Raw genomic sequence first — 26162 nt, 5'->3', positions numbered from 1 at the left:
TAAATGTTTGAAATTGGTTCAGTTTCAGACCAAACCAATCAATGCTTCAGTTATGAGATGCAACTTTTCATTTGCTGTTTTTATCCCCTCTGCCCATATTTTATAGATTAAGGCAGTTGATAATGGTCGCCCCCAAAAGTCATCAACCACTCGACTCCATATTGAATGGATCTCCAAACCCAAACCGTCCCTGGAGCCAATTTCATTTGAAGAATCATTTTTTGCCTTTACTGTAATGGAAAGTGATCCAGTTGCTCACATGATTGGAGTGATATCTGTTGAGCCTCCAGGCATACCTCTCTGGTTTGACATCATTGGTAAGCTTCATGACAGTTTTCATCATCCTTGTATAGATCACACTGAGGGGAACCCGCCTCTGGTTTTCTGATTTTGGGGCACATCTCAGAATTTAAAATTGGGAGTAAGACCTATAAGTGGAGAATTTGTTTTAAACTGCAGTATTTTGCTTGCAAAATTTTTCACTATATCCAACATATATTAAACTTGTTTAAAACAATAGGTGCTCTGTATGTACCTTATTAATATAAAAATAAGGTTTTTAAAAGTGCACCAAAGAGATACAGAGAAATCTAAATGTTTGGTCCAAAAGCACAGCTTCTTAATTTTTCCTTCTTGATACATAACATATAGCACATAGCTATTTTCAGTGAATATGATTTGAATGTTTAAAATAACTATGCCTACATGATTGTCGCATGTCAGTATTTTATAGGGAATATGCTTAAAATTTTTAATTTATAAGTTATAAATGATAGTGTCAACTATGGCTTTTTAAGTTTGATTTACCTCATTTTCAGTAGGAAGCAGGCTTCACTAGATTAAATCACCCTGTGATAAAAATTATATGCCTAAGCCAATTCTTTTTTTTCTGTCAGTTAATTTAGCTAGACATAGAATGTAATACAACATACTTAAAACAACTTCACATTAGACTTTGGCGTCTTAGTTTTTTAATTCTTATTTCTTCACAGTATTTTAATTACAAGGATATATAAAATCAAAAGTACGTGTTCGGGTTTTCTTTGGTTGGAACCCAATATCCCTTTTCCCTCTTCACCCCGGAGCCCTCCTGCCCCAGTTGCTGTCTCAGCAGGTTGAAGCCACAGGGCGCAGGGGTTCGGGCTCTACCCCTTGAACTTTCTAGGCAGCTGGACTGTTTTCCCTACTTTGGTCTTTGTATGAAATTGTTTATGTTATCAACACCTATGAAACCATTACAGTTTAGTTTTAAATGAACAAAAAGGATTCTTTTCATAGTTAACTGCAGTCAGAATAGTTTGCTTGCTGTCCGTTAACTCCTGTCGCATTTCCAGATGAGCAGACTGCGGCTGTGCAGCATCTAACCTCACCTGTAAACTGACCGCCTTTGGAACCACTTTGATTGATTGCTCTCCTTGTTCTGTGCTTGCCTTCCATGCTTGCTTCTTTTTGGCTGTGCCAGGAGACACATTTGCTAGAGAAGTGTTTTACATCTTTCAGATGACTTGTGACCTGAACTGTACAGCAGAAGGTATCTGCTGAGATCACATAATTTGCCTCAGATTATGAGATCTAAAGAAAAGCATCCATTTTTCAAACTTTTTTCTTTCCAATGACCATCTTTCATTGCTTTTTCTTTTCATAGTGGGCCCATGGTCACCTGTTCCAATTGCAAACATTCTGACTTTCCATACATCCCTAGATCCTTATTTTTAGATTTAACTGAAGACTGTTTTGTGTGTGTGCTGTTTTGCTTTTTGGTTGGATTTAGTAATAGCACTTCATCACGACATTTAGACTTTATTTTCATTCCATTCCATTTCATTGATATAAGTATCTCAAGTTCAGTGGCTTTGAAGAGAGTTTATCTGGAATATGATGGGGAATGCATTTGGATAATGTTAGTAGCTCGGAAACCTTTGCTTCATTAAACTTTGTGTACGACAGCAGTGGGAAAAATTTTCAAATAGTGAAAATTCTCAAATAGTAAGAGTCCGGACTAACCGATGTTAACTACCACAATTTTTTTTTTCAGAGTTAACATTTGTTTTTAATAGTTATTTCATTAGAGCAATGTGCTCAAATTGTCACAAATTTTTTTTTTTTAGTAAATTTTTAAATGGCCAACTTTTTGGTTACTAAATGATGTGAAATGTAGCTACTGAGATATAAGTTAAAGAGGTATTCGGAACCCTTGAAAAAACAAACTGAAAGTAATTCATTGGTCGTATTAGAAATGTTTTTGTTGTTGTTGTTTTCAGAGTTGCTTTCTTGCTTCCTCTCATTTAGTAGCTTCCTGGGCAGTTATGGCTCAGCTTTTTTTTTTTAGTAAGCCAGCATTGTCTTTCCAGTTGGTCCTTTTCTGGTCTTTCAAAATGAAAACTCTTTGGAATCACTTTGACCAATATATCAGAAATTTTTCTTTCTTTCTTCCTTTTTTTTTTTTAAACTGCCATTAAAAATTAGAAAGCCACAAAATAAATGACAAATTTTCATCCCGTGACCTGTTTTTACTTTAATGTTTGTCCTAACTTAAACTAGGTGGCAACTATGATAGTCACTTTGATGTGGACAAGGGCACTGGAACCATCATTATTGCCAAACCTCTTGACGCAGAACAAAAATCAAACTACAACCTGACAGTCGAGGCTACAGATGGAACCACCACTATACTGACTCAGGTAGGCAAATTGCTGATGATACAGTGTTCTGATCTAAGGGTCCACAGGCAATATGAACAATTGATTCTGCCCTCTGAGGTTCTCAAATCAGAAGTTACTATTTTGATACAGTTTATGCACATGTACACAGCAAGGATTTTTATTTAGGGAATGAAATATCACTGCAAATCCTGATTTAGGTTTTGAATGTAATTAACCAGTTTTGAAAACTTTGAAAGAAGACTTAAAGAAGAAACACATTATGCCATCAAATCTTTTATTTTTATACTCATTTTGAATTATACTAGTATAAAGTATATCACTGTCAAGGATGACTTGTCCAAGTCATTTGCATTAAAACTGGTTAAAGTGATTAATTATCTTTTAAAACACCTTTTTGGGTTTTTTTCCCCCTTGACTACCTTAGGCTGTGTAAAATAACTGATAAAACTGTTCTATTCCTTTAAACATCTTTATTCCTATCTGATGATTAAGACATGGTCCGATTACTGGCATTTCAAATTGAAATGTCAGAACCCTATAAATTACATTTAAGTTCTGTTCTTTCTTATCAGTTTCTCTTTGATTCACAGTGGGGGCTGTTTGAGAACTTGTTAAATACTTGCTGTGTGCCAGGTATTGTTCTAGAAGCTGAGGAGTAGGAAACAAAATCCTGCCCTCTTGGAGTTTACATTAGAATGATAAAGCTAAAGCCTTGTGTTTAATGTGCTGTGTGTGAAAAGTAAAAGAAATTAAATGTTAGAGGATAAAATGCTTCTGAATTCCAATTTCCTATCTTTAGATTATACTATTTTAAATCTTAAGACAGATAATCTGCTAAATCATTTAGTTGCATTGAAGAATAAAAATTATAGTCTGTGATGTCTTTTCAATTAATAAATGAATAGATAATTTAAAGTTGGTTGTGAAATGACCTTATTTCTTTGTCCAAATGCTTGTGATTTTTATTGTATTTAAAATTGATAATATGAATCATGCTTTGGGGTCATTTTGAGGTTGTCATGTAAAAGTGCCAGCACAGTATTAAAATTCCAATCTTGTCAGTAACTGTTCTCATTGTAGAAACTAAACTTTAGAGCATGAAAATGAGAAGAAAAGCATCAAGAATTGTAATAAATTTAACAGGGTAATTCTGAAAGATTAAAGACTGTAACTGTATGTAGATCAGTTCAAGTAATTGACTAACCAGAAGTCTAGCAAAGGGAACTTAATAACCAGTAGAAATGACCCTCTGTGCCAAGCCTTCTCATTACTAAAGATGATATATCTACCTGTAGCATTTATCACTTACTACATAACTCCCAGTAATTGTAGTTTTCATTAGTATAGTTAAGAGCTTAGTACGAAATATGGTGACTAAAATTCCCATAAAACCCAGTAAATATATTGTTCTCTCAGGGACACAGAATTTCTTCAATTTCAATGCTTCGGGTATACTTCTATAACTTATTTTGAGTCATGTTCAGAGGGTCTTGATAATATCCTAGTGAATTGCTGGCAGGGAGAGGTAGAGTATCAGAGAGCGGTCCAGATCCCAGGCTGACCTGTCCAGGTGTGGGTCATTAGGGAACAATCAGTAATTAGGTTTTGATTCCCAGTCTGGGGCTGAGAACAGGGAGTTAGGAATCTGAGTGGGAGGAGAGCAGCAAATGCCGGCTGAAGAGGGACACAGAGATCAGAACCCAGCTGACAAGGCACTGGAACACAGCAGGTAGATTCCTGTTTGTAGGTGAAACTCAGGAACCAACAGAACAAGTGCTGCCGCATCAAGGTCAGTAGCAGCAGGTGTCAGATCTGAGGTTTGGAGGGTGTCTTCCGTTGAGCCAGGGTGCATCCTCGCAGAGGTGAGTGGTGGAGGGTTGTGACGTAACTGCCAGTGCTCTGTTGAAGCAGCTCCTTTCCTTGCTTTCCTGTCCTGCTGTTTCTGCTGAGGATGTTGACCAGTATTAAATCACGTCACTTTGCTTTCTCTGCTATCTCAAGGTAACTTACCAAATCCAGTTCACATTTTTTCCCTTTCTTTGAAACAGCTTTGCTTTCCTGTTTTCTTTCAGTTTCTCTGGAACATCAGCATTGCATACTCTGGAGCAGGCCATTTGGTTTGAATCGGGGCTCTGCCTCTTACTCCTGTGCGTGGACAGGTGGCTGTGACCCTCTGTGCTTCCATTTCTCCTCTGGAAAATGGGCACAGCGACTTTGCCCTCATAGGACAAAGTGAGACAACACTCGAGTGCCGGCCCCTCAAGCCCTCAGGCCTGTCCCCAGTGAGCGCTCCCTGCGTGTTCCCTGTTGCACATCAGCACTGGTTTGGGCTCCTGTCCCCCTGCTTGGCACTGAGTCACCTTCCTGTCTCCATTCTCTGTCTCTGCGATTCATCCTGCACTGCCTGCCACCAGCATGGTCTGCCTGACTGGGAGGAGGACGGAAGGTGATTTGCTCCCATCACACAGTTCAGAGCACACAGGCCACACGGTTCTCAGCCTCTGCTCGGGAGCCAGGCTCTGCTCTCGGACCCCACCTTCTCCCTGTTCCTTTTCTTTCTCACCCCTGGTTCAGGGTCCTCCTCTGAGGTGTCTAAGAGACAGGATGTTCCATTCCACCCTCGCCTTCACATCTTTGACTGAGCTTTTCCTCCTCCCCCAGTATACGTTCATCTGCCAACCTAAAACCTGTGCAAGCGGAGTTTGTTTCCTCCTCGAAAGCTTCCTGAATGGCCTGCACCATCTCTGGACTCCTGAAAACTTCCTTGATAACATAGGAAACCTGTATGTGCAAGTCATTGCCCAGTGAGGTTGAAAGCTTCAGGGGGCGGGGGTACTCCATATTTCCTTTACACCCTCCGTAAATGCAGTAAGTGCCGAGCATGGACGTGCCCGGGAAATACGTGTCAGTTGAACTGCTTTATCAAAGAGGGTTGTTCTTACTTCAGCTGTTCATATTTAGGTGGGATCAGTTGATCTCGGAGCAGGATTAAACTGTGTTTGCCCAACACTCCTTCCATGAGAAAATAAATTTTAAATGTGTAGTGGAGGGACTTTCCTGGTGGCACAGTGGTTGGGAGTCTGCCTGCCGACGCAGGGGACGCGTGTTCGAGCCCTGGTCTGGGAAGATCCCACATGCTGGGGAGCAACTGAGCCCATGCGCCACAACTGCTGAGCCCACGTGCCACAACTGCTGAAGCCCGCACGCCTAGAGCCCGTGCTGCACAGCAGGGGAGGCCGCTGCAATGAGAAGCCCGCACACCACAACGGAGACCCAACGCAGACAAAAATTAAAAAAAAAAAAAAAATTGTGTAGTGGAAATGAATATGTAGTGATTTAATTTATAGAAATTATAGCCTTTGCTTCTGGATCATCATTGACCTTTCAAAGTGAGGCATCTGTAGTTTTAAATGTTTACATAACTTTCACATAAACCCTTTCTGTGGTTTGGTGGATGCATTTAGTGTTCGTATAGTTTAATGTTACAGATCCACCGCTGAGGTCTCAGTGTTCTAGGAGAATGGTGGATGCGTTTAGTGTTCGTATAGTTTAATGTTACAGATCCACTGCTGAGGTCTCAGTGTTCTAGGAGAACGGTGGATGCATTTAGTGTTCATATAGTTTAATGTTACAGATCCACCGCTGAGGTCTCAGTGTTCTAGAAGAACGGTGGTATTGTCTTCATGGAAAGGCCTCTAGTCCATGTTCTTGCCCCCGTGTGCTTAACATCCCGCCCTCCCCCATGCGGTACTAGGACTTTGTCCTCCTGTGCCATTCGGACTAGTGAGGTTTGTTCCATATGAGCTAGTGAAGCTCATGTTTCTTGTTTATGACTGTGACCATCTTTTACAATCGTAGTGATTTCCGCTATGCCTTATCCACATGTGTCTTTTCAATCTGAAAATTAATCTTCTTACTGTCAAGGTAAATTTTTTTTTTTAATTTAGCTTGGGACTGAGTTTTTAAACATCTGCTTTTTTTTTCCTTTAAGGTTTTTATTTAATATTTATTTTATGACCTACTTAAGAGAATTCTCTCTCTCCAGTGTATTTAAATTGCTTTTAAGAAATAAATGTATTTACTATCTGTGTGTAGTTTTGTGATCACAAAAATATAAGGATTTTAAAGCACATTTCTAATTTTCCTTTTTATTCATAATATCGGTAGGGATTTGGAATCTCAAAGATTAGAACAAGAACTTCAGATACTGTGACCATTAAGTAGCACACTCACCTCAGTAGCTTGGTAGTTACAGGTGCAAATCTGATATAGGAAATCAGTCTTCTGTGAATCCTGGTAAAGTAAATTCTTTATCTTTACATGAGCAATCTAGAAATTTCTGTGGAGACCTAAGAGAAATTAAGCCTGCATTTCAGAAAGAAATGTGTGTTACATTTGTGTATGTGTTACATTTTTCTCTCAAAAAGTCTCAAGAATTTAGAAACGTTTTTATTATCTTACTCATATTTATATAGGTAATATGGCAATGAAAAATTTGAAAGATGGTTTTTATTCTGGATTTTGGTTGCTTTTATTTCTCATGTTTGAATTTCATTTTGCTCAAAAATTAGGGTTTTTTTTTTCAGTGTGCATTTGATTTTTTTCCCCTGATTCTTTAAATACTAAAACATCATAATTAGGAATATTATTGTTACGTGAGTCATTTTGTCATCACAGGTATTCATCAAAGTAATAGACACAAATGACCATCGTCCTCAGTTTTCTACATCAAGATATGAAGTTGTTATTCCTGAAGACACAGTGCCAGAAACAGAAATTTTGCAAATCAGTGCTGTGGATAAGGATGAAAAAAACAAACTAATCTACACTCTGCAGAGCAGTATCGATCCATTGAGTCTCAAGAAATTTCGCCTTGATCCTGCAACTGGCTCTCTCTATACGGCAGAAAAACTTGATCATGAAGCCATTCAGCAGCATGTTCTCACAGTCATGGTAGGGCTTTCTGCTCATTTTCTGCCACTGTTTGGTTCCTGCAGGGTTCCGTGTTTTTGAGAGTGATCTTTAATCAATTTTAAGGAAAGCTTTAACAGGATCAATAATATGCTGTTTCTTTTAGGTACGAGATCAAGATGTCCCTGTAAAGCGCAACTTTGCAAGGATTGTTGTTAATGTCAGCGACACCAATGACCACGCCCCCTGGTTCACGAGCTCCTCCTACAAAGGGCGGGTTTATGAATCAGCAGCTGTCGGCTCAGTTGTGTTGCAGGTTACAGCTCTGGACAAGGACAAAGGGAAAAATGCTGAAGTTCTGTACTCTATCGAATCAGGTATTTTTGGAGCACTGCATAGGTTTATAACTTTGCACTTATTAGAAAGTATGTTTTTTCTTTTCTAAAATTAGTTCTAGATGTTGAAACATTTCTGTGTATCAAAACTGCTTAAATTGATAGCTACCATTTTACATGTTAAGAGAAAGAAAAAAAAATTTAACTTTTAACTCATTGGAAAGCAAAGCTAGAGAGTCCTAACTACGTTTGGGTAATGTTCTTGGAGATTCATAATATTAGCATAATTCAAGGCTCTGAGAAGTCCTGCGGTAAAGAAAACTTTATTTGACCAATTCAGGATTTCCAGAATGGTTTTAACCACATAATCGTTTTCCTCCATAAACTATGAAGTACTCTTAGGATAAGGCTGGCCTAGTGATTTAACATTTTTCTTTTAGTCAGAGCATATCTTCTCTTGGGCAGAGCAGGAAACTCCATGACAGAGTGCCAACTCATCCAGTTCTAATTGGGTCACGTCTCATAAAGGGTGTCCATGCCTCTCCTACCCCTTCCAGGCTTTGCTTTTCTGCCACTTTCACCCCCATGCATCTTTCACAGTTGCATTTTGTTCATGGAATTGGGTTGGGTGCGGTAGGTCCCAGGGTTGGGACGAGGGCTTGAAGAAATGTTGAAAAGGCTGAGGGGCTTGCTGGAGTTGGGCAGGAGACAGCAAAGCAGGGAGACGAGCTGGAACTGCGGGCCTGGACAGTTCTGGGTGTGATAGGGCAAGAGGTCCAGAGCCTTGCTGGTGATTCCAAGAAGGAGGATCACCAGGAAACGGTGGTGGCAAAGTGAAATGTTGTTCTGTGTTCTGTTTGATGCTGCTATTCACTCATTCATTTCTTTATTCCATGGACTCTCATTTTATATGCCAGGTGCCCTGCTAGGAGCGTTTGTACTTGTGCTTGATAGGTAGGGGTTACCATCGGTCCACGAATGTATGTTCTTGCAAAAGAATGCTGCCCCTGATTGAAACAGGGATCTGCTTTAGAGCATGTGATTTATTCAGTCAGAAATCATCTAGCTTTGAGACTTGCCCGACTCGTGCCAAATACTATGAGTAAGTGATTAAATATCGAGAAGGCAGCTTCCATTTTTCCATCGTTCTCAGTGCCATTGTTAGTACAAAGGTTATACTCTTTCATTCTTTCTCTATCATGGTTTTAGAAGATTGAGATCATCCACTTAACTTTTTTTTGTAAGTCCATACCTCTGCATATTTAGAAATTATGTATCTTTTCTAGGCATTAGAATTGATAGAGGTACAATTAACTGAAGATCATATAATCCAAAGCTGAGCAAACGGAGAGTACTTTTTTGCTTTATCAATGTGTTTTATGTGGTTAAACTATTTTCATCTTAATATATTTGAAGTTTCATTTATTTCCCTGAAAATGACCAAGCTTAAGCCATCCCTCACAAATAAGACCTCATATACTGCCCGAGGTTGCAGTGTTAAAATGTATTATAGCGTAGTTAGCGCCTTGAATAAAAATGATTTTTCCACTGGTTCAGAAATTTAACCATTAAAAAAGCGCATTCCATTTGTGCATGCCTGAGCACTTCAATAAAATAGTTTTCCCCCCGAGACAGACTTACTGGGTTTGTGTAGGAGAAAATGTTAAACTTTCCCTTAGCTTTCACATAGTTTTCAGCAATTGGGCGTTTAAAATATGATTGTTGGTGCCTGACTGAAGGCATGCACATTCTTTAAATGCCTGTAATGACTGATGGGGTTAGTAATTCGGTATTCCAAGAATGGAACTGTATCTCCACTCAATAGATAATACCAAGGGCCTATTCTGATATAAACTTTGGACTTCAAAGAAGATAATTGGATAGATTTGGTAATGTAAAAATCATGCTATACAAGTTACTTTATAGGAAACAACTACCATTAAAATGCAGTAGAATTGTGTGTGTATAAATCTGTTGAATAGTAGTAGGAACTATAAAATGGTCACACAGCCTTCATTCAACAGTGTATTCATATTCACCTGCTTCTGACTTGTGTCAGATTGCATTTAATAAAGTTCAAAAGAGTAGTTACAGATTCAGGCTATAACACTGCATGTTTAATTAGCAGCAATTTATTGAGCAAAAGGTTTGGTCTGATTAGGAGTCTTCAGGGAAAAAAGGAAGTAATTAAAGAATATTTTCAGTAATAATTGAGTTAGGTGTTTGGAGACACATCGGTGCCATACTGTGGGCTATAGTGTTTATTTTTTTTAAAGTAGATGATTGTTAATTCAAAACTGTTACAACCTCTGGAAATAGAAGACACTCAGTAAATATACTTACTGATTAGAATTGGTTTTCTTCCCCAAACTTAGGTAAAATGTAATTGCAGTTGAAGCTTTACAGAGGTTGCCATTCTGTGGGGCAGTCAGCATCCACGGCACGTCCACTGTGGGAAGAGGCAGGTCCTGTGCACAGCTTTCTGACGTGCCCTTTGGGGTGTACATGTGTAATACAGTCATAGCTGACAAGCACACATTTGCATGTTTGTCCAGATAACTGCCTTGTTCATATGGAAAGAACAATTTAAAACTATTTAGAAATAACCAGTATCTCCCCTACAGTGAATGACTAAGGCCCCAACCTAGTACAGACTTCTGTCACTGCCCTATTAGTTTGTTCACAAATGCCATATGTATATTTCAGTATTTGGTGAATGTGGCTATTACTAGATCAGACAAGGACACATTCAAGCCACTCAGCAGCCCTCAGTGTTGCCACATAAATATGATGTTGTTTTCCCATCTGCAAATCTGATGGTTTCTGCCGTAGCATATGTATTGATACAGGTAGGATCCATATACTGATTAACTAGCTGTGTTCCTGTTTAACCTTCTTGTTATCGTTGACAAGCTCAGAGCTGTCTTTATCAAAGTCGAGGTACTGCAAGTAATAAATAATGTTTTGAATGCCACATTGCTAATAAAAATTTTTTATCAGATTTCCAGTTAGTCATGACACGTTCCTTTTGCTAATACTTTTAAATGAAGTGCCACATCTAACAAATGGTTGTTGGTAGTGATTGAAGTATAGCATAAATGCAGGAAAACAAAACCAAGTAGAAATATAAATATATAAGTACTTTAATGTATGTATTAATTTTTTTCAAGCTGCTGATCAACCTGTTTGGTATTTAATTTGTTTTCTTTCCATACATGTGTAAAAGTTGTTTCATTCAACAAATATTTGCTGAGTGTCTCCTATGTGTCAGGCATTTTTCTAGGCAGAGATGATAAAATAATGAATCAAACAAGCCATGCTTAAGTGGAGCTTACATCCTAGTGGGAGAACAGATAAGAACAAAGTGACAATATGTGCTGTAAAGAAAACACAGGGTAATGGGACAGAAACAGCAATGCTGAATGGGGAGGTCAAGGAAGGCCTCACCACCACATTCTCTAAGAAGGAGGCATTTGGGCAAAACCTGAATGAATGAACGCGTGCATGGAGAGGCAGTGGGAATAGCTGGCGGAAGACTGTTCCAGGAGGGGACCCACCAGACCCGGTGGTTCCAAGATGAGGATGTGCTCACGTGATTGAGGGGCCTGCTCATTGCAGATAAGATCCATTTATTCCTCCATGTGAGGCCTTGTGTGTTTGAAGCTTTAAGATTTCACTGTGCAGAGCAAAAGAGAAATGCATATAGATGGCTGAATATAAAATATGGTAGGTCAGCTGCTTTATTAGTACAGACATAGGATAGTAAAGAGTGGGGATGAAGACAGTTGTCCAGAGGTTTTCACAGCCCCCCCAGGCAGTCAACCAGTCACAGCTTTGGAAGTGGGGATGTTGCAAAGGTAGCTGAGAAAGGACCTTGGAATCCCGATAACCAACTAAAACACAGTGGGGGAGAACGTCACTGGCACTCGTAAGTACAGACAGGCCGGAAATTAGTGTCTGCGAGGCCTGGCAGAGGCAACATGACCCTGTTCGTGGGCCAGGGTTCGGCTCAGAGCTTCGTGGCCTGGAGACATTCTGGACCTCTGTCCTGTTGCAGGTTGAGGCACGGCCTTGGGGCCTGGACGCAGAGCCAGGCAGACTTAATGAAAACCAGACTGGGTCTGGCCTCAGAAAGAAGGAGCATGGATTTTTGGAAAATGTATTAAAGGAAGGAAATGAAAGCTGGAGAGGAAGTGTTTACTAGTAATGATGTGGAGAAAGGAATGCTCGGTTAAGCCCCTGGTTTGCAAGTCGCAGCAAGTAATTCTGTTCTGTGAAGGGCCGTGCTCCATTGCAGACCTCGAGGAACACAGAATTTGAGAAGGCAGTTAAGTGGCAAGTGGACTTTGTTTTGGGTAAAGTGTAATAGTTCAATTTTTCCAAGATTTAAAGAAAAGTATATTTTATAAAAGGGTTTCTTTTTAATCACTGGATACATCATTTTTATTACTAAGACAGAAACAAGTTATACCTTTTTCCACTGTAAATTCACTCTGATGAAAGAAAGAATTCTCTTTTAACTCCTAACAAATGCTACATTTTCAAGACTAAAGGAATTATCAGTAGGCATTCTTTCCTCTCGTTCGAAGTTATTTTTCCCTAAAATATGTCAAGTAAGCTTTTAAAGACTCAGGCATGGGGAGCTTCATGATCTTCTGCCTCAGCAAGTTCTGGGGCAGCTCCTCAGACTAGATCAATTCAGTTCTATGACTAGAATAAATGATTCTGGACTCTGTTTATAAAACAGAAAAGGGATGAAGGGTTCGTGGTTGGATCGAATCTGAGGACCCTCACACTGCCTTGATCTACCCAGAAAGAGAGTAAACTGCGGAACTGTAGTAAACTCCTGGTGTCCTCAGGAAGAGCTCAAGTGGCACAAAACTATGGAATATTGTGGAGTTGCATTTGCAGCTAAATACATGTACATAACGTAGCTGGAAAAGGTCTAAAGAAAAGCAAGTAAAACAATCTTAAGAGTTTTCAGCCTCAGCAATATTGACATTTTGCACCAGAAAGTTCTTTGCTGTGGGGCTGTCCTGTGCCCTGTAGTATGTTAGCAGCATCCCTGGCCTCTACTCACTGGAGGTCAGGAGCACCCTGTCCCCACAAGTAGTGGTCACCAAAAAGGGGTCCAGACATGGTTGAATGTCCCTCTGGGTGAAAGCACCTCCAGTTGAGAACCACTCACCTAGAAATTAAATTGACCTGAAAAAATTCAGGGGATATTACTGAAACCTTGAAAGCCTATAAAGTGGGGCAGAGTACACACAGGCTTATTCATCAGTTCCCCGAATGCTTAAAATAAGGGCCAACTCTATTTAAGTTTGTTAAATTTAATTGAAGTCTTCCCTTTCATAGTGGGTAAGAAGATTCTTGAGAGTTTGCAAGTGATAAATAAATATATTCCAAAGGGGTTTTGAGGGACTCTTGGAGATGATTAACTAAACTCCTTTATGGAAGGATAACCAGATCCTTCCACAACACATTCCTGATTCAACCAGAGAGAGTGACTTTTGGCTTTAGGTACAGAGTGATATTGCTTCTGTTTCTTTTCGTAATTTATAGACAAAACTCAGAAAAGTTTGCCCTTAGAGTAGATAAAAATGAGACAAATTGAATAAAACAAGTTCCATTCGAATGTTGATAGGTCCTTGTATTTTTCTCTAACATACTTTTTTCTCTCCTCCCAGGAAACATTGGAAATTCTTTTACAATTGATCCCATCTTGGGCTCTATAAAAACTGCCAAAGAATTAGATCGAAGTAACCAAGTGGAATATGACTTAGTGGTAAAAGCTATAGATAAAGGCAACCCGCCAATGAGTGAAATCACTTCTGTGTGTATCTTTGTCACCATTGCTGACAACGCCTCTCCCAAGTTTACATCAAAAGAGTATTCTGTTGAAATTAGTGAAACTATCAGCATTGGGAGTTTCGTCGGAATGGTTACAGCCCATAGTCAGTCATCAGTGGTATATGAAATAAAAGATGGAAATATAGCTAATGCCTTTGATATTAATCCACATTCTGGAAGTATCATCACTCAGAAAGCTTTGGATTTTGAAACTTTGCCCATTTATACATTGACAATACAAGGAACTAACATGGCTGGTTTGTCTACAAATACAACCATTCTAGTGCATCTGCAGGATGAAAATGACAACTTGCCAGTTTTTACGCAGGCAGAATATACGGGGCTCATTAGCGAATCAGCTTCAATGCACAGTGTGGTCCTAACAGACAGGAATGTCCCATTAGTTATTCGAGCCACTGATGCTGATAAAGAATCAAATGCTTTGCTTGTTTATCACATTGTTGAACCAGCTATACACAAATATTTTACTGTTGATTCCAGCACTGGTGCTATTCATACAGTACTAAGTTTGGACTATGAACAAACAAGTACTTTTCACTTCACTGTACAAGTTCATGACATGGGAACACCATGTTTATTCGCTGCATATGCAGCCAACGTGACTATCCATGTTATTGACATTAATGACTGCCCTCCTGTGTTCTCCACATCATTGTATGAAGCATCTCTTTTGTTGCCAACATACAAAGGAGTCAAGGTCATCACAGTAAATGCTACAGATGCTGATTCAAGCGCATTCTCACAGTTAATGTACTCCATCACCGAAGGCAACATCGGGGAGAAGTTTTTAATGGACCACAAGACTGGTACTATAACTGTACAAAACACAACTCAGTTGAGGAGCCGCTATGAGTTAACTATCAGAGCCTCTGATGGCAGATTTGCAAGCTTAACCTCTGTGAAAATTAATGTGAAAGAAAGCAAAGAAAGTCAGCTGAAGTTTACCCAAGATTTCTACTCTGCAGTAGTGAAAGAGAATTCTACTGAAGCCAGAAGATTAGCTGTCATAACTGCTATCGGGAATCCAATCAACGAGCCCCTGTTTTATCACATCCTCAACCCAGATCGCAGATTCAAAATCAGCCGCACGTCCGGAGTTCTGTCGACCACTGGCATACCGTTTGATCGTGAACAGCAGGAGACCTTTGATGTGGTAGTGGAAGTGACACAAGAACACAAGCCTTCAGCAGTGGCCCATGTCATTGTAAAGGTCATCGTCGAAGACCAGAATGATAACGCACCGGTGTTTGTCAACCTGCCTTACTACGCCATTGTTAAAGTGGATACCGCCGTGGGCCATGTTATTCGCTACGTGACGGCCATCGACAGAGACGGCGGCAGGAACGGGGAAGTGCACTACTACCTCAAGGAACACCACGAACACTTCCAAATTGGAGCCTCAGGGGAAATTTCACTGAAAAAACAATTTGAACCTGACACCTTAAATAAAGAATATCTCGTCACAGTGGTTGCAAAAGATGGAGGAAACCCAGCTTTTTCGGCCGAAGTCATAGTTCCCATCACCGTTATGAACAAAGCCATGCCTGTGTTTGAAAAGCCTTTCTACAGCGCCGAGATTCCAGAGAACGTCCAGATGCACAGCCCTGTTGTCCACGTACAAGCCAACAGTCCAGAGGGCTTGAAAGTGTTCTATAGCATCACAGACGGCGATCCTTTCAGCCAGTTTACTATTAACTTCAACACCGGAGTTATCAATGTCATAGCGCCTCTGGACTTCGAGTCCCACCCAGCATATAAACTGAGCATCCGAGCGACTGACTCCTTGACCGGTGCTCACGCCGAGGTCTTTGTGGACGTAATCGTGGAAGACATCAATGACAACCCTCCCGTGTTTGCCCAGCAGTCCTATGCCACCACCCTGTCCGAGGCGTCTGTAATTGGAACATCCGTGGTTCAAGTCAGAGCAACAGATTGTGACTCAGAACCAAACAGAGGGATTTCATACCATATGTTTGGGAATCATAGCAAGAGTCATGATCATTTTCACATAGACAGCAGCACTGGCCTCGTTTCACTGGTCAGGACTTTGGATTATGAGCAGTTCCAGCAGCACAAGATTTTTGTAAGGGCTGTTGATGGCGGCATGCCTCCTCTGAGCAGCGATGTGCTTGTCACAGTGGATGTCACCGACCTCAACGATCACCCACCACTATTTGACCAACAGATTTATGAAGCCAGAATTAGCGAGCACGCTGCCCATGGGCATTTTGTGACCTGTGTAAAAGCCTATGATGCAGACAGTTCAGACATAGACAAGTTGGAATATTCCATTCTGTCTGGCAATGATCATAAGAATTTCGTCATTGACAGCAGGACGGGGATCATCACGCTCTCAAACCTGCGCCGGCACGCCCTGAAGCCATCGTACACCCTTCAGGTTTCTGTGTCTGACGGAGTTTTTAGGAGTTCAGCTCAGGTTCATGTGAGTGTGATTGGAGGCAATTTGCACAGTCCCATTTTTCTTCAGAACGAATATGAAGTGGAGCTCGCTGAAAATGCTCCCTTGCACACCCTGGTGACCGAGGTTAAAGCAACTGATGGGGATTCGGGTATTTACGGTCACGTCTCCTACCATATTGTAAATGACTTTGCCAAAGACAGGTTTTACACAAATGAGAGAGGACAGATCTTTACTTTAGAAAAACTTGATCGAGAAACCCCAGCGGAAAAAGTAATCCCAGTTCGTTTCATGGCCAAGGACACTGGCGGAAAAGTTGCTTTCTGCACCATTAACGTCATCCTTACAGATGACAATGATAATGCACCACAGTTTCGAGCAACCAAGTTTGAGGTGAATATTGGATCCAATGCTCCCAAAGGGACATCAGTCATCAAAGTCCTTGCCAGTGACGCTGATGAGGGATCCAATGCCGACATCACCTATGCCATTGAAGCAGATTCTCAAAGCGTTAAAGAGAATTTGGAAATTAACAGACTGTCTGGCATAATAACTACAAAAGAAAGCTTAATTGGCTTAGAAAATGAGGTCTTCACTTTCTTTGTCAGAGCAGTGGATAATGGGTCTCCACCCAAAGAATCTGTTGTTCCCATCTATGTTAAAGTACTTCCACCAGAAATGCGGCTTCCAAGATTTTCAGAACCATTTTACACCTATACGGTTTCAGAAGACATGCCTATTGGAACAGAAATAGATCTCATTCGAGCAGAGCATAGCGAGACTGTCCTTTACAGCCTAGTCAAAGGGAATACTCCTGAGAGCAATAGAGATGAGTTCTTTGTGATCGACAGACAGAGTGGGAGACTGAAACTGGAGAAGGGTCTGGACCATGAGACAACTAAGTGGTACCAGTTTTCCGTACTTGCCAGGTGCACTCATGATGACTATGAGGTGGTGGCTTCTGTAGATGTTAGTATCCAAGTGAAAGATGCAAATGATAACAGCCCTGTCTTGGAGTCTAGTCCATATGAGGCATTTACTGTTGAAAACCTGCCAGGGGGAAGCAGAGTCATCCAGATCAGGGCGTCTGATCTAGATTCAGGAACCAATGGCCAAGTTATGTATAGTCTAGATCAGTCACAAAGTGTAGAAGTCATCGAATCTTTCACCATTAACATGGAAACAGGATGGATTACCACCCTAAAGGAACTTGACCACGAAAAGAGAGACAGTTATCAGATTAAGGTGGTTGCATCAGATCATGGTGAAAAGGTTCAGCTCTCCTCCACAGCCATTGTGGATGTTACTGTCACCGATGTCAACGATAGTCCCCCACGGTTCACGGCAGAGATTTATAAAGGGACTGTGAGTGAAGATGATCCACCAGGGGGCGTAATTGCCATCCTAAGTACCACGGATGCTGATTCTGAAGAGATCAACAGACAAGTTACATATTACATAACAGGTAACATGTTTAAAGTGAATGGTTTAATTTAAAATTAAGTTGTATTAGAAGTATAAATTCTGAGATATGTATTTTATGGAAATTGAGAGTTAAAGGGGCGATTTTAATATATCTGAAATAAGTAGAAATAACATCTATTAAGCTATGTTTCAAGTCCTTTGCCTGAGCAAAGCCAGTAGTTGTTTCACTAGGCTGATTTTGATTTTTATGATTCATTCTGTTGATCTTTATACACAGTGTATAAAAAAGATATTATAATTTAAATTTATAGTTTCAGCATAGGCTAAAGTGTTACTGATAGTCTTGGAATTTTATTTGGCCTAATGCTGTGTTTAAATACACATTTTAGTGCTGCTTTCTTTGTTTTTTGTTTTTTTTTGAGGGTTTTGGGTGGTGGGGTTAGTGAATGGGAAAGCTAATAAAATAAATAAAGTGTAATAACTTTTTTTAAAACTTAATTCTTTTGAATCATAATATTATGTATCTTTTGTACAATTTATTTCTCCTGTTATTCCTTTTTTTATTTCAACAAATTTGACTGTCATCTCCTTCCATTGATTTAATAGGAGGGGATCCTTTGGGGCAGTTTGCTATTGAAAATATACAGAATGAATGGAAGGTCTATGTGAAGAAACCTCTAGATAGGGAAAAAAGGGACAATTATCTTCTGACTATCACAGCAACTGATGGGACCTTCTCATCAAAAGCTATAGTTGAAGTCAAAGTCCTTGATGCAAATGACAACAGTCCCATTTGTGAAAAGGTAGGATACTCTTTAAGTCTATATATTATGAATTCAGATTTCTTTCTTAAACCTTTCAGAAGGACTGTCACGTGGTGCTGTAGAGTAACTCAAATGTGTTTCATGTTGTAATCTCTTATGTTTAAGTCGAGGTGAGGGTTAAATGGGGCAAGAGTTGGATTCGCTTCAGAACTACTTTTGGGGGATGCTAAGTAGCTCAAAAACCTAGTTCAAAATACTGTGAATTCCGGACAGGATTACAGTTGTATATAAAGCATTGCTCTGTTACGTTTTCATGAAAGGATTCCCTTCATTTGGGGGTGAGGTAGCTCTGTTCTGCTCCAAGAGACCGTATCTGGGGCCCTTGCTCCTGTACACGCTAGAGGAACCCAGAGGTGAAGTGTGTGGCTTCTGCCCCTGTGGAGCCCACCGTTTAACATGAGCACAAGATGCGCACCAGGGAAGAGCTGCGCCACCTGAGGTCGCTCGGTGAGGGCGGGAGTTGTCCCCGCACCTGGAAGATGAGGAAAAGCTCAGCCTTTGGGAGGTGGTGATGAGATCACCAAGAGTGGAAATGGAAGGGCATTGGGGCCGGAGGGTAAACTGGGTGAGAGGGGCTATGGAGGGCGTTCCAGGGAGCTGGGACTCCACGAATCCTTCCTTACGTGAAACGTGGAGATGACATACTCCAGGAGTTCCTGAGAGAAGCTGAGTCTGGTAGCATTGTTTCCATTTAGCTGAGGAAGTGTGAAAGTGGGGATAACAGGGAGTGGACAGAGGCACAGGGAACGGAAGGACGAAAGATGCTGTAACGGGAAAACTGGTGGCACTTGGTCCTCCCTGGCCGTGAATCGCAACAAGCATGTTAGTTAAGTCAAGATTGACCTTAGGTTTCCTACAGGAGTGATTGGGAGAAAGACCAAAGATGAGCCTGGAGCGGGAATTGGTTTTAGAGGAAGCATGCTGAATTCCATTTCAGATTTGTTCAGTTTAAGATCACGGGACATTCAGTTGAATGTGTTTTTATGGATGTTTAGAGTTAGCGAGATGGAGGATGGGTATGTGAACTTGGCAGCTTCTGTGGATAACTGGTAACTGCATTCATCTGAGAGGATAATAACAAGGCAGGGAAAGAGGAGAGACAGGTATCCCCCGAGAGAGGAAGAAGGCGGAAGGAAGAGAGCGCAGATGCCAGCACAGTGTCGTTGAGAACAGAGGAGGGGAGAATTTTTAGGAGGCGGGATGGCGAGCAGAGGTGTGACAGAGATAAAAAGCGGACCGAGTGAAACAGACCATTGGGTTCTGTGACTGGCTTGGAGACGGCGGTCTCAGTGCCGTGATGTGGGTGGACACCTGATTTCAGGAGATTAAAGGGTGTGTGTTAACAAGGAGATAGATTTGGCCAGTGACGAAAGTTGGGAGTAAAAAGAAGGAAGAAGCGTGTGGTAGGTGAAGGGAAGGCTGGGTGGGGGAACAGGTGACTTGGAAGAGGGACGGGGAGGTGGAGAGCACCACAGTCGGCACGAGATGTGTGTAGCTGGGCGGGCAGAGGAGCAGAGCTGTTCTCGGGGAAATGGATACGAATAATTCAGCTGGGGGGAAAGCGGGACTCCTGAGGGATGAGGAGTTCATTCCAGTCCATGGTTTTGGTGACAGTGATTTATGGAAGGAGGATTATGTGTGTGTGTGCGTGTGGATGTATCTTATAGAAACTAAATGTGTGTGTTCTGCTGTTTTTCAACACTTTTCCTATCACCTTTGGTATTAATAAAATTAGGACACTAGATCATTTGAAATCATCAGTATTGCAAAATATCCTGTTTCATGAGTCATAGTTCACCTAAAATTGAGCTCAAATTAAGAAAATAAATTTAACAGCGTCTTATCTGTTTGTCTTATGTTTTGGTTTACGGCATGGATTTCTGAATAGTTGGAACTGGAAACAGCCGTTCACTGTGTTTGAGAATCAGGTCAGATTTAAAGAGAGACAGGGTGGAGCAGGGCAGAAGAGAGCCCTGGCCTGAGCGTCACTTCCCCCCTCCCCGGTGGCCTTGGATAACCTTTGTTTTCTCCCGTGACATGAGGCTCACTTCTCTCCCAAACGCAGTTACTTGGTGGTGTTTTAAGAGTGATTGCAAACAATAAATTCCTGTATTGGAAATTAGACGTAATGTATCAGGCTTGTATTCTCTCCAATTTTTAGGTAAAAATGGAGTGTTATGTTTATTTTCTCATAAGAATTTAAATTAAATTAAATATGAAACCAAATCAAAGACGAAGTATTCAGAATTCTGTAGGTTAAATGCCAGGTCAGACTCTTTCAGCATATGGGGTTGTTAACTGTTATATGAATCCTCTCTGTTTTAAATGTTTTGTAAGAAAAATAGTTTTGAAAGCTCCTTGGATTTTAGTTTTAGTCATTTCCCATGTGTTCTGTGACCAAAGTTAAATGATTTCTGTTACTCCCTTGGCAGTCACGTTACCTTTTAATGTTTTATGTTAACAGTATTGTTTAAAATCTTTGTAGACTTTATATTCGGACACGATTCCAGAAGATGCCTTTCCTGGGAAATTGATCATGCAGGTCTCTGCTACAGATGCAGATATCCGTTCCAATGCTGAAATTACTTACACATTATTTGGTCCAGGTGCAGAAAAATTCAAACTAAATCCAGACACAGGTAAAGGTAGAGTTTGGGGCAAAACTAATTGTGTTCCAACAAAGTCACATGTGGGTGGTTTTGGATCACACAGAAAATTTGAAATAACAGTTTGTTCTTGTAAAATTTACTCTCCTGCTACAAAAATAGCATCTTTTAGAAAGGTAAACAGCAATTCAATGTGTAAAATTTGGAGTGAGATAAAAAAATTAACAGCAACAATCACCTACTTGGACCGAGGATTTAAAATTTATGTTTTTTATTATCACCTTTTTTAAAAAAAAAAACTCAGAAGTTAAAGTATGTCTCAAACTTTCTGCTTTATCCATTTTATATATAGTTTGTTTTCTTGAATTTGTGGCCATAAATTTATAATTTAGCTTATTCATTAAAATGATGAGTGGTATTTTACTTTAAACCTCTAGGATTGTTTTTCTCTTTCAATTTGTATTTTGTTAAAATTGGGGGTCAAGTAACAGTTTTCTATTAAGCTCTCCCCAAATTAATTATAAACATGTGAATCTAATTTTTGAGTCAGTTTAAAAATATTTTCAATTTGATAAATTGGCAGCTATTTTTCTTTTTGGCATCGTATATAATGCGAGAGGTCCTGGCCTGGAGAGCTTTATGGCTTAGAGCTAGCACCTGGCAGGGTTTGAAAACCTCCATCTCTGAGGGCTCCCACAGCTGTTGACTCTGTCACTAATAAAATTGTTCTCCAAAGGAAGGCTGTTATTCAGATTTTATAAATGTAAGAGAAAAGGGGAAGAAAGATGTGCTCTTGCAGTCACATCTTAAATTTCAAGTGAGCCCATTTATTTTTGTTTTTAGGTGAACTGAAAACATTAGCCCCCCTTGATCGCGAGGACCAGGCAACATATAATCTTCTGGTCAAGGCCACGGATGGAGGGGGAAGATTCTGTCAAGCTGATATTGTGCTCACGTTAGAGGATGTGAATGATAACGCCCCCGAATTCTCTGCTGATCCTTACACCATCACCGTGTTTGAAAACACAGAGCCTGGCACGCTCCTGACAAGGGTACAAGCCACGGATGTGGATGCAGGTATCGCCCAGATGATGCTTTTGCCTTCAAACTATGCACTGTGACCTGAGGAGCCTATTTTAAAACACTGTTCCACATTCAGCCCCTTTAATGTACCCTATCTCATGCACTTTGAATAACTCACCATTGTCGTGTTACCATTAAAAATTGTGTTAGCATTAAAAATGGAATGAAATCTTCAGAATAATGAACTCACTTTTAATGAATATGTGAAGTATCTGTGGTACCCCTAAAATTCTGCATAGTGATGAGATAAACTGATCTTTATGTCCCATTGAATTAATTAGCGAAGTGTTATTTTTTGTGAATGAAGCATTAGTGACAGAGATTTAGTATCGTAGGAACATAACAGAAGCAAATGATATATTGTTATAGTTTTACAGACCTTTCCAATTTTTTATAGAGAAAATAAGACTCTAAGATATATATTTTTAGCATTTTGATAGCAGAGAATAAAAATAACTTCTTCAGTCATTCTAATACTGAAGAATCTGAAGAATACCAAAAATGTTGCTTTTCAAATAAATCTTTGTTACTGAAGCTAAATGATAAATAGGCTTTATTTTTAAAGATCTGCTGGCTGTTAGAGCGTAAGTTCCTATATAACATAGTCTTAAAAAGCCAGATGACTATGAAATTATATTTGTTTTAACTCAGCAAATTGCTCATTTTAAAGTTTACATTTTTAAGGTCATAGTCTTAAGAATTTTAAAATAATGTATATTGGCATTTTCCCTTTTTCATATGTATGCTGGATTTTTAAAAAAATAATTTGTTTACGTTTCTTGAAATAAAACATTCTGACATGATGTCATGTCTTGACAGGACTGAATCGGAAGGTATCCTACTCACTGATTAACTCTGCTGATGGACAGTTCTCCATTAATGAATTATCTGGAATCATTCAGTTAGAAAAGCCTTTGGATAGAGAACTACAGGCAGTATACACTCTAACTTTGAAAGCTGTAGATCATGGTTTGCCAAGAAGGTTGACAGCTACTGGCACTGTTGTTGTATCCGTTTTGGATATAAATGACAACCCACCCGTGTTTGAATACCGTGAATATGGTGCCACAGTGTCTGAGGATGTTCTCATTGGAACAGAAGTTCTTCAAGTGTATGCAGCAAGTAGGGACATTGAAGCAAATGCAGAAATCACCTACTCGATAATAAGTGGAAACGAACATGGGAAATTCAGCATAGATTCTAAAACAGGTAACCTACCATGCAAACGAGAGGAAGCCCTTCATTCTGCCAAAAAAGGCTAGATTGCTCCACACTTTACCTGGTACAAAAACAGGTCATACCTTGTCAATAGATACTCTAAAAAGAAGAAGACTCAAGTTTTCTTTGTGTTGTTATCATAAGTGGGATTCAGAGTGGTTTAGAAGACTTTAAACTATAGTTCTACATAATAAAATACATTTCTGGCTTATCCATTATAACTATAAGCAAATTAACTTTAAATAGAAAATGAAAGCATCATACTCTAGTAATTTAGTAAAGATATAAGATGTCGTAAGTCAGTAAAGGTAAAGAATTGAAGATGGTAGAAGATTTTGCAGAATGGCTCCTTTTTATGGCCCACGTGGATGTCATGTGAAGTAGCTTCTCAGGTGAAACAGCAGTTTCGACCTCTTTGATCTTAGTTTCAGTAGGGGACATCTGATAATTCATTAAATTGATCTCTTCATTATGCCAGTTATAGACAACTGTCAAAGTACTTGGACTGAGTCACTTACTGAGTGACTGCCAACAAGGTCAGAAGTCATTGGCGCTATTGACTCTGGCTGCATAAATACTTTTTGTAGTCTTGTTAATCTGTCATCTAAAATAGCTGTAAGTAAATTGCTCTGTAAAAAATTGCTCCATTCCAACTGTATTTAATTGTATGTGACTTTCAGATGAAGGGTAGGTGTGTGATGATGCTGTTTTAAAATGTATTTTTAGCACATATCATAAAATTGTTATTTTTAGGACTCTCTATGTAGGGTAGACTGTAAGGAAGTTAAAAGGAAAGACGTTAAAGGAATTATTAAATCAAAAAAGGATTTTTAAAAAATGACGGGATATAAATAGTTATTCTGGAGATTTTTTTAAAAGGATGTACATTTCTGTAAAAGAAAAAGTATGAGAAGGAAAAGGAAATGAAAAGCCAAAGAACAGAATTTTTGTGTTTTCTATTTCATTAAAGTCTGTAGTAAACTATCATTAAAAAGAGATACGAAATGTTATCATTTTTATAGCAGGGGGATGTAAGGAGTACTGACCAGGAAAGCAATTCACATATCACAAAGAGTATCAGGAAAGTAATTAAGAGAAATAAATAAGGTTCCAAGGATGGGCAAATTCATGTTTTAATTGTTGAATTAAGAAATTAGAAACCATACATAAATGGTAAGTAAACTGTTGAACTGAAAATTTTAGTCATAGGAGGAGAATGTGGTGGCACTTTAAAGCATCGGAAGTAATTTTGATTTTCTATTCAGGGGCCATATTTATCATTGAGAATCTGGACTATGAAAGCTCTCATGAGTATTACCTGACTGTAGAAGCCACTGATGGGGGCACACCTTCATTGAGCAATGTTGCAACTGTGAACATCAATGTAACAGACATCAATGACAATACCCCAGTGTTCAGCCAAGACACCTACACGGCAGTGATCAGTGAAGATGCCGTTCTTGAGCAGTCTGTCATTACGGTGCGTATCTTTTCCCCTACAGTTTTCTTCTGGGTCTTTGCAAGAATTTTTAGTGAGATTGATCCAGTTTTTCTAGTGGCCTTACTTGAAAATATTGATAATTTGAAGATAGGGAAATGTCTTTTGCTGGCCTGTTCAGTGACCGGCTCTACTATAAATGGTTGCCTTAACACAGCTAGCTGAGCTGTTGAGATCAGAAATGTGCTTAGTAGACTTGCGTGCCTCCCTCATCTGTCTCCTAAACCAGAGTGTGATATTTTCTAGGTCATGGCAGATGATGCCGATGGACCTTCAAACAGCCACATCCACTATTCAATTATAGACGGCAATCAGGGAAGTCCATTTACAATCGACCCTGCCAGGGGAGAAGTGAAGGTGACCAAACTTCTAGACCGGGAAACAGTAAGTGGAAAAATCTGACGTAGCTTGTTTGCAGATTATCAGCTCAGTAGATGGAAGCGCCTTGTATTCACCTCTGCCGACATTTTGGGAAGTGTTAAAAGGGGAGAACCAGCCTTGTTCTCAGTAAGTGACAAGCAAGATACAAACACTTGAAAAGCAGTTGTAGTATGAAGATCTCCAGAATATGTGATGTGTTTCATACTAACGTGAAGTTTGGATAATAAGAGTTTGTATTCAGGACGAAGTTACTGTTGGCACCAGTGTTTTGAGACGCTTCATGGAGCTAGAAGCTGGGTTTTAAATAATAGCAGAGATTCAGGAAACCATAGTGTTGAGAGGAGGGAATTCCCTGTGAGGAACCGGGGGAACAAGGATGGAGGAAGGAAGACGTGGGGTGTATTTAGGTGACTCTGTTCAGTTGTGTTGGAGTAGAGTGATCGTACAAACAGGTGAGGGAGGAATGATAGATGAAGAGTTTTAGGAACAGATGACAGGCCACAGACAAAACCAGGATCGTAGGTTCAGGCTGGCACTGCAGGCATTAGGTGGTTACTGACGCTGTGAGCCCAGGTGTAACAGCACAGGAGATGGTTTCTGAAGACAGCAGGTCTAAGTGTTATCCAGAGGTGGGAGGAGCAGTGACAGTTAATCAGTTATGAAACAACAAGAGCCCAAATTGGGAAAGTAGCAATGACGAGTGAATGACAAGACAAATGCAGAAACTTTGTAGAGGAAAAATTAGGGTCCACAGCGCTCAGCTATGGCCCTCCAGAGAAAGCAGAGGTGGCAGATGACTCGATGTGTTTCAGTCTTGCTGTGACTGGGTAGTGCCATTAAAGACGAGTAGGAGGTCACAGGGCGTAAACTCAGCACTGGGAGAGGTGCTTGAATGTGGTTTTCAATATGCTGATTTGTGGAGGAA

At 40.0% G+C, this 26162-nt stretch overlaps 1 protein-coding gene across 4 annotated transcripts in view; it reads left to right on the top strand.

Annotated features, from left to right (window-relative positions):
- The window catches only part of FAT1 (FAT atypical cadherin 1), a 122121-nt gene that overhangs the window by 78131 nt on the left and 17828 nt on the right, over positions 1-26162 (top strand). For all 4 annotated transcript variants that reach the window (XM_068531955.1, XM_068531953.1, XM_068531954.1 and 1 more), the window contains exons 6-16: positions 107-317; positions 2542-2681; positions 7341-7616; positions 7741-7951; positions 13600-17667; positions 18234-18430; positions 20937-21090; positions 21901-22134; positions 22960-23349; positions 24624-24838; positions 25103-25240. In XM_068531955.1, coding sequence (XP_068388056.1) covers positions 107-317; positions 2542-2681; positions 7341-7616; positions 7741-7951; positions 13600-17667; positions 18234-18430; positions 20937-21090; positions 21901-22134; positions 22960-23349; positions 24624-24838; positions 25103-25240 — 6234 coding nt within the window. The remainder of the gene's footprint in view (positions 1-106; positions 318-2541; positions 2682-7340; positions 7617-7740; positions 7952-13599; positions 17668-18233; positions 18431-20936; positions 21091-21900; positions 22135-22959; positions 23350-24623; positions 24839-25102; positions 25241-26162) is intronic.

This window comes from Eschrichtius robustus, chromosome 21 (genome assembly GCF_028021215.1).
Source record: "Eschrichtius robustus isolate mEscRob2 chromosome 21, mEscRob2.pri, whole genome shotgun sequence".
In the NCBI taxonomy this organism is placed as follows: domain Eukaryota; kingdom Metazoa; phylum Chordata; class Mammalia; order Artiodactyla; family Eschrichtiidae; genus Eschrichtius; species Eschrichtius robustus.
The sequence above is the reverse complement of the archived record's forward strand: the minus strand, read 5'-3'. Positions and strand labels throughout refer to the sequence as shown.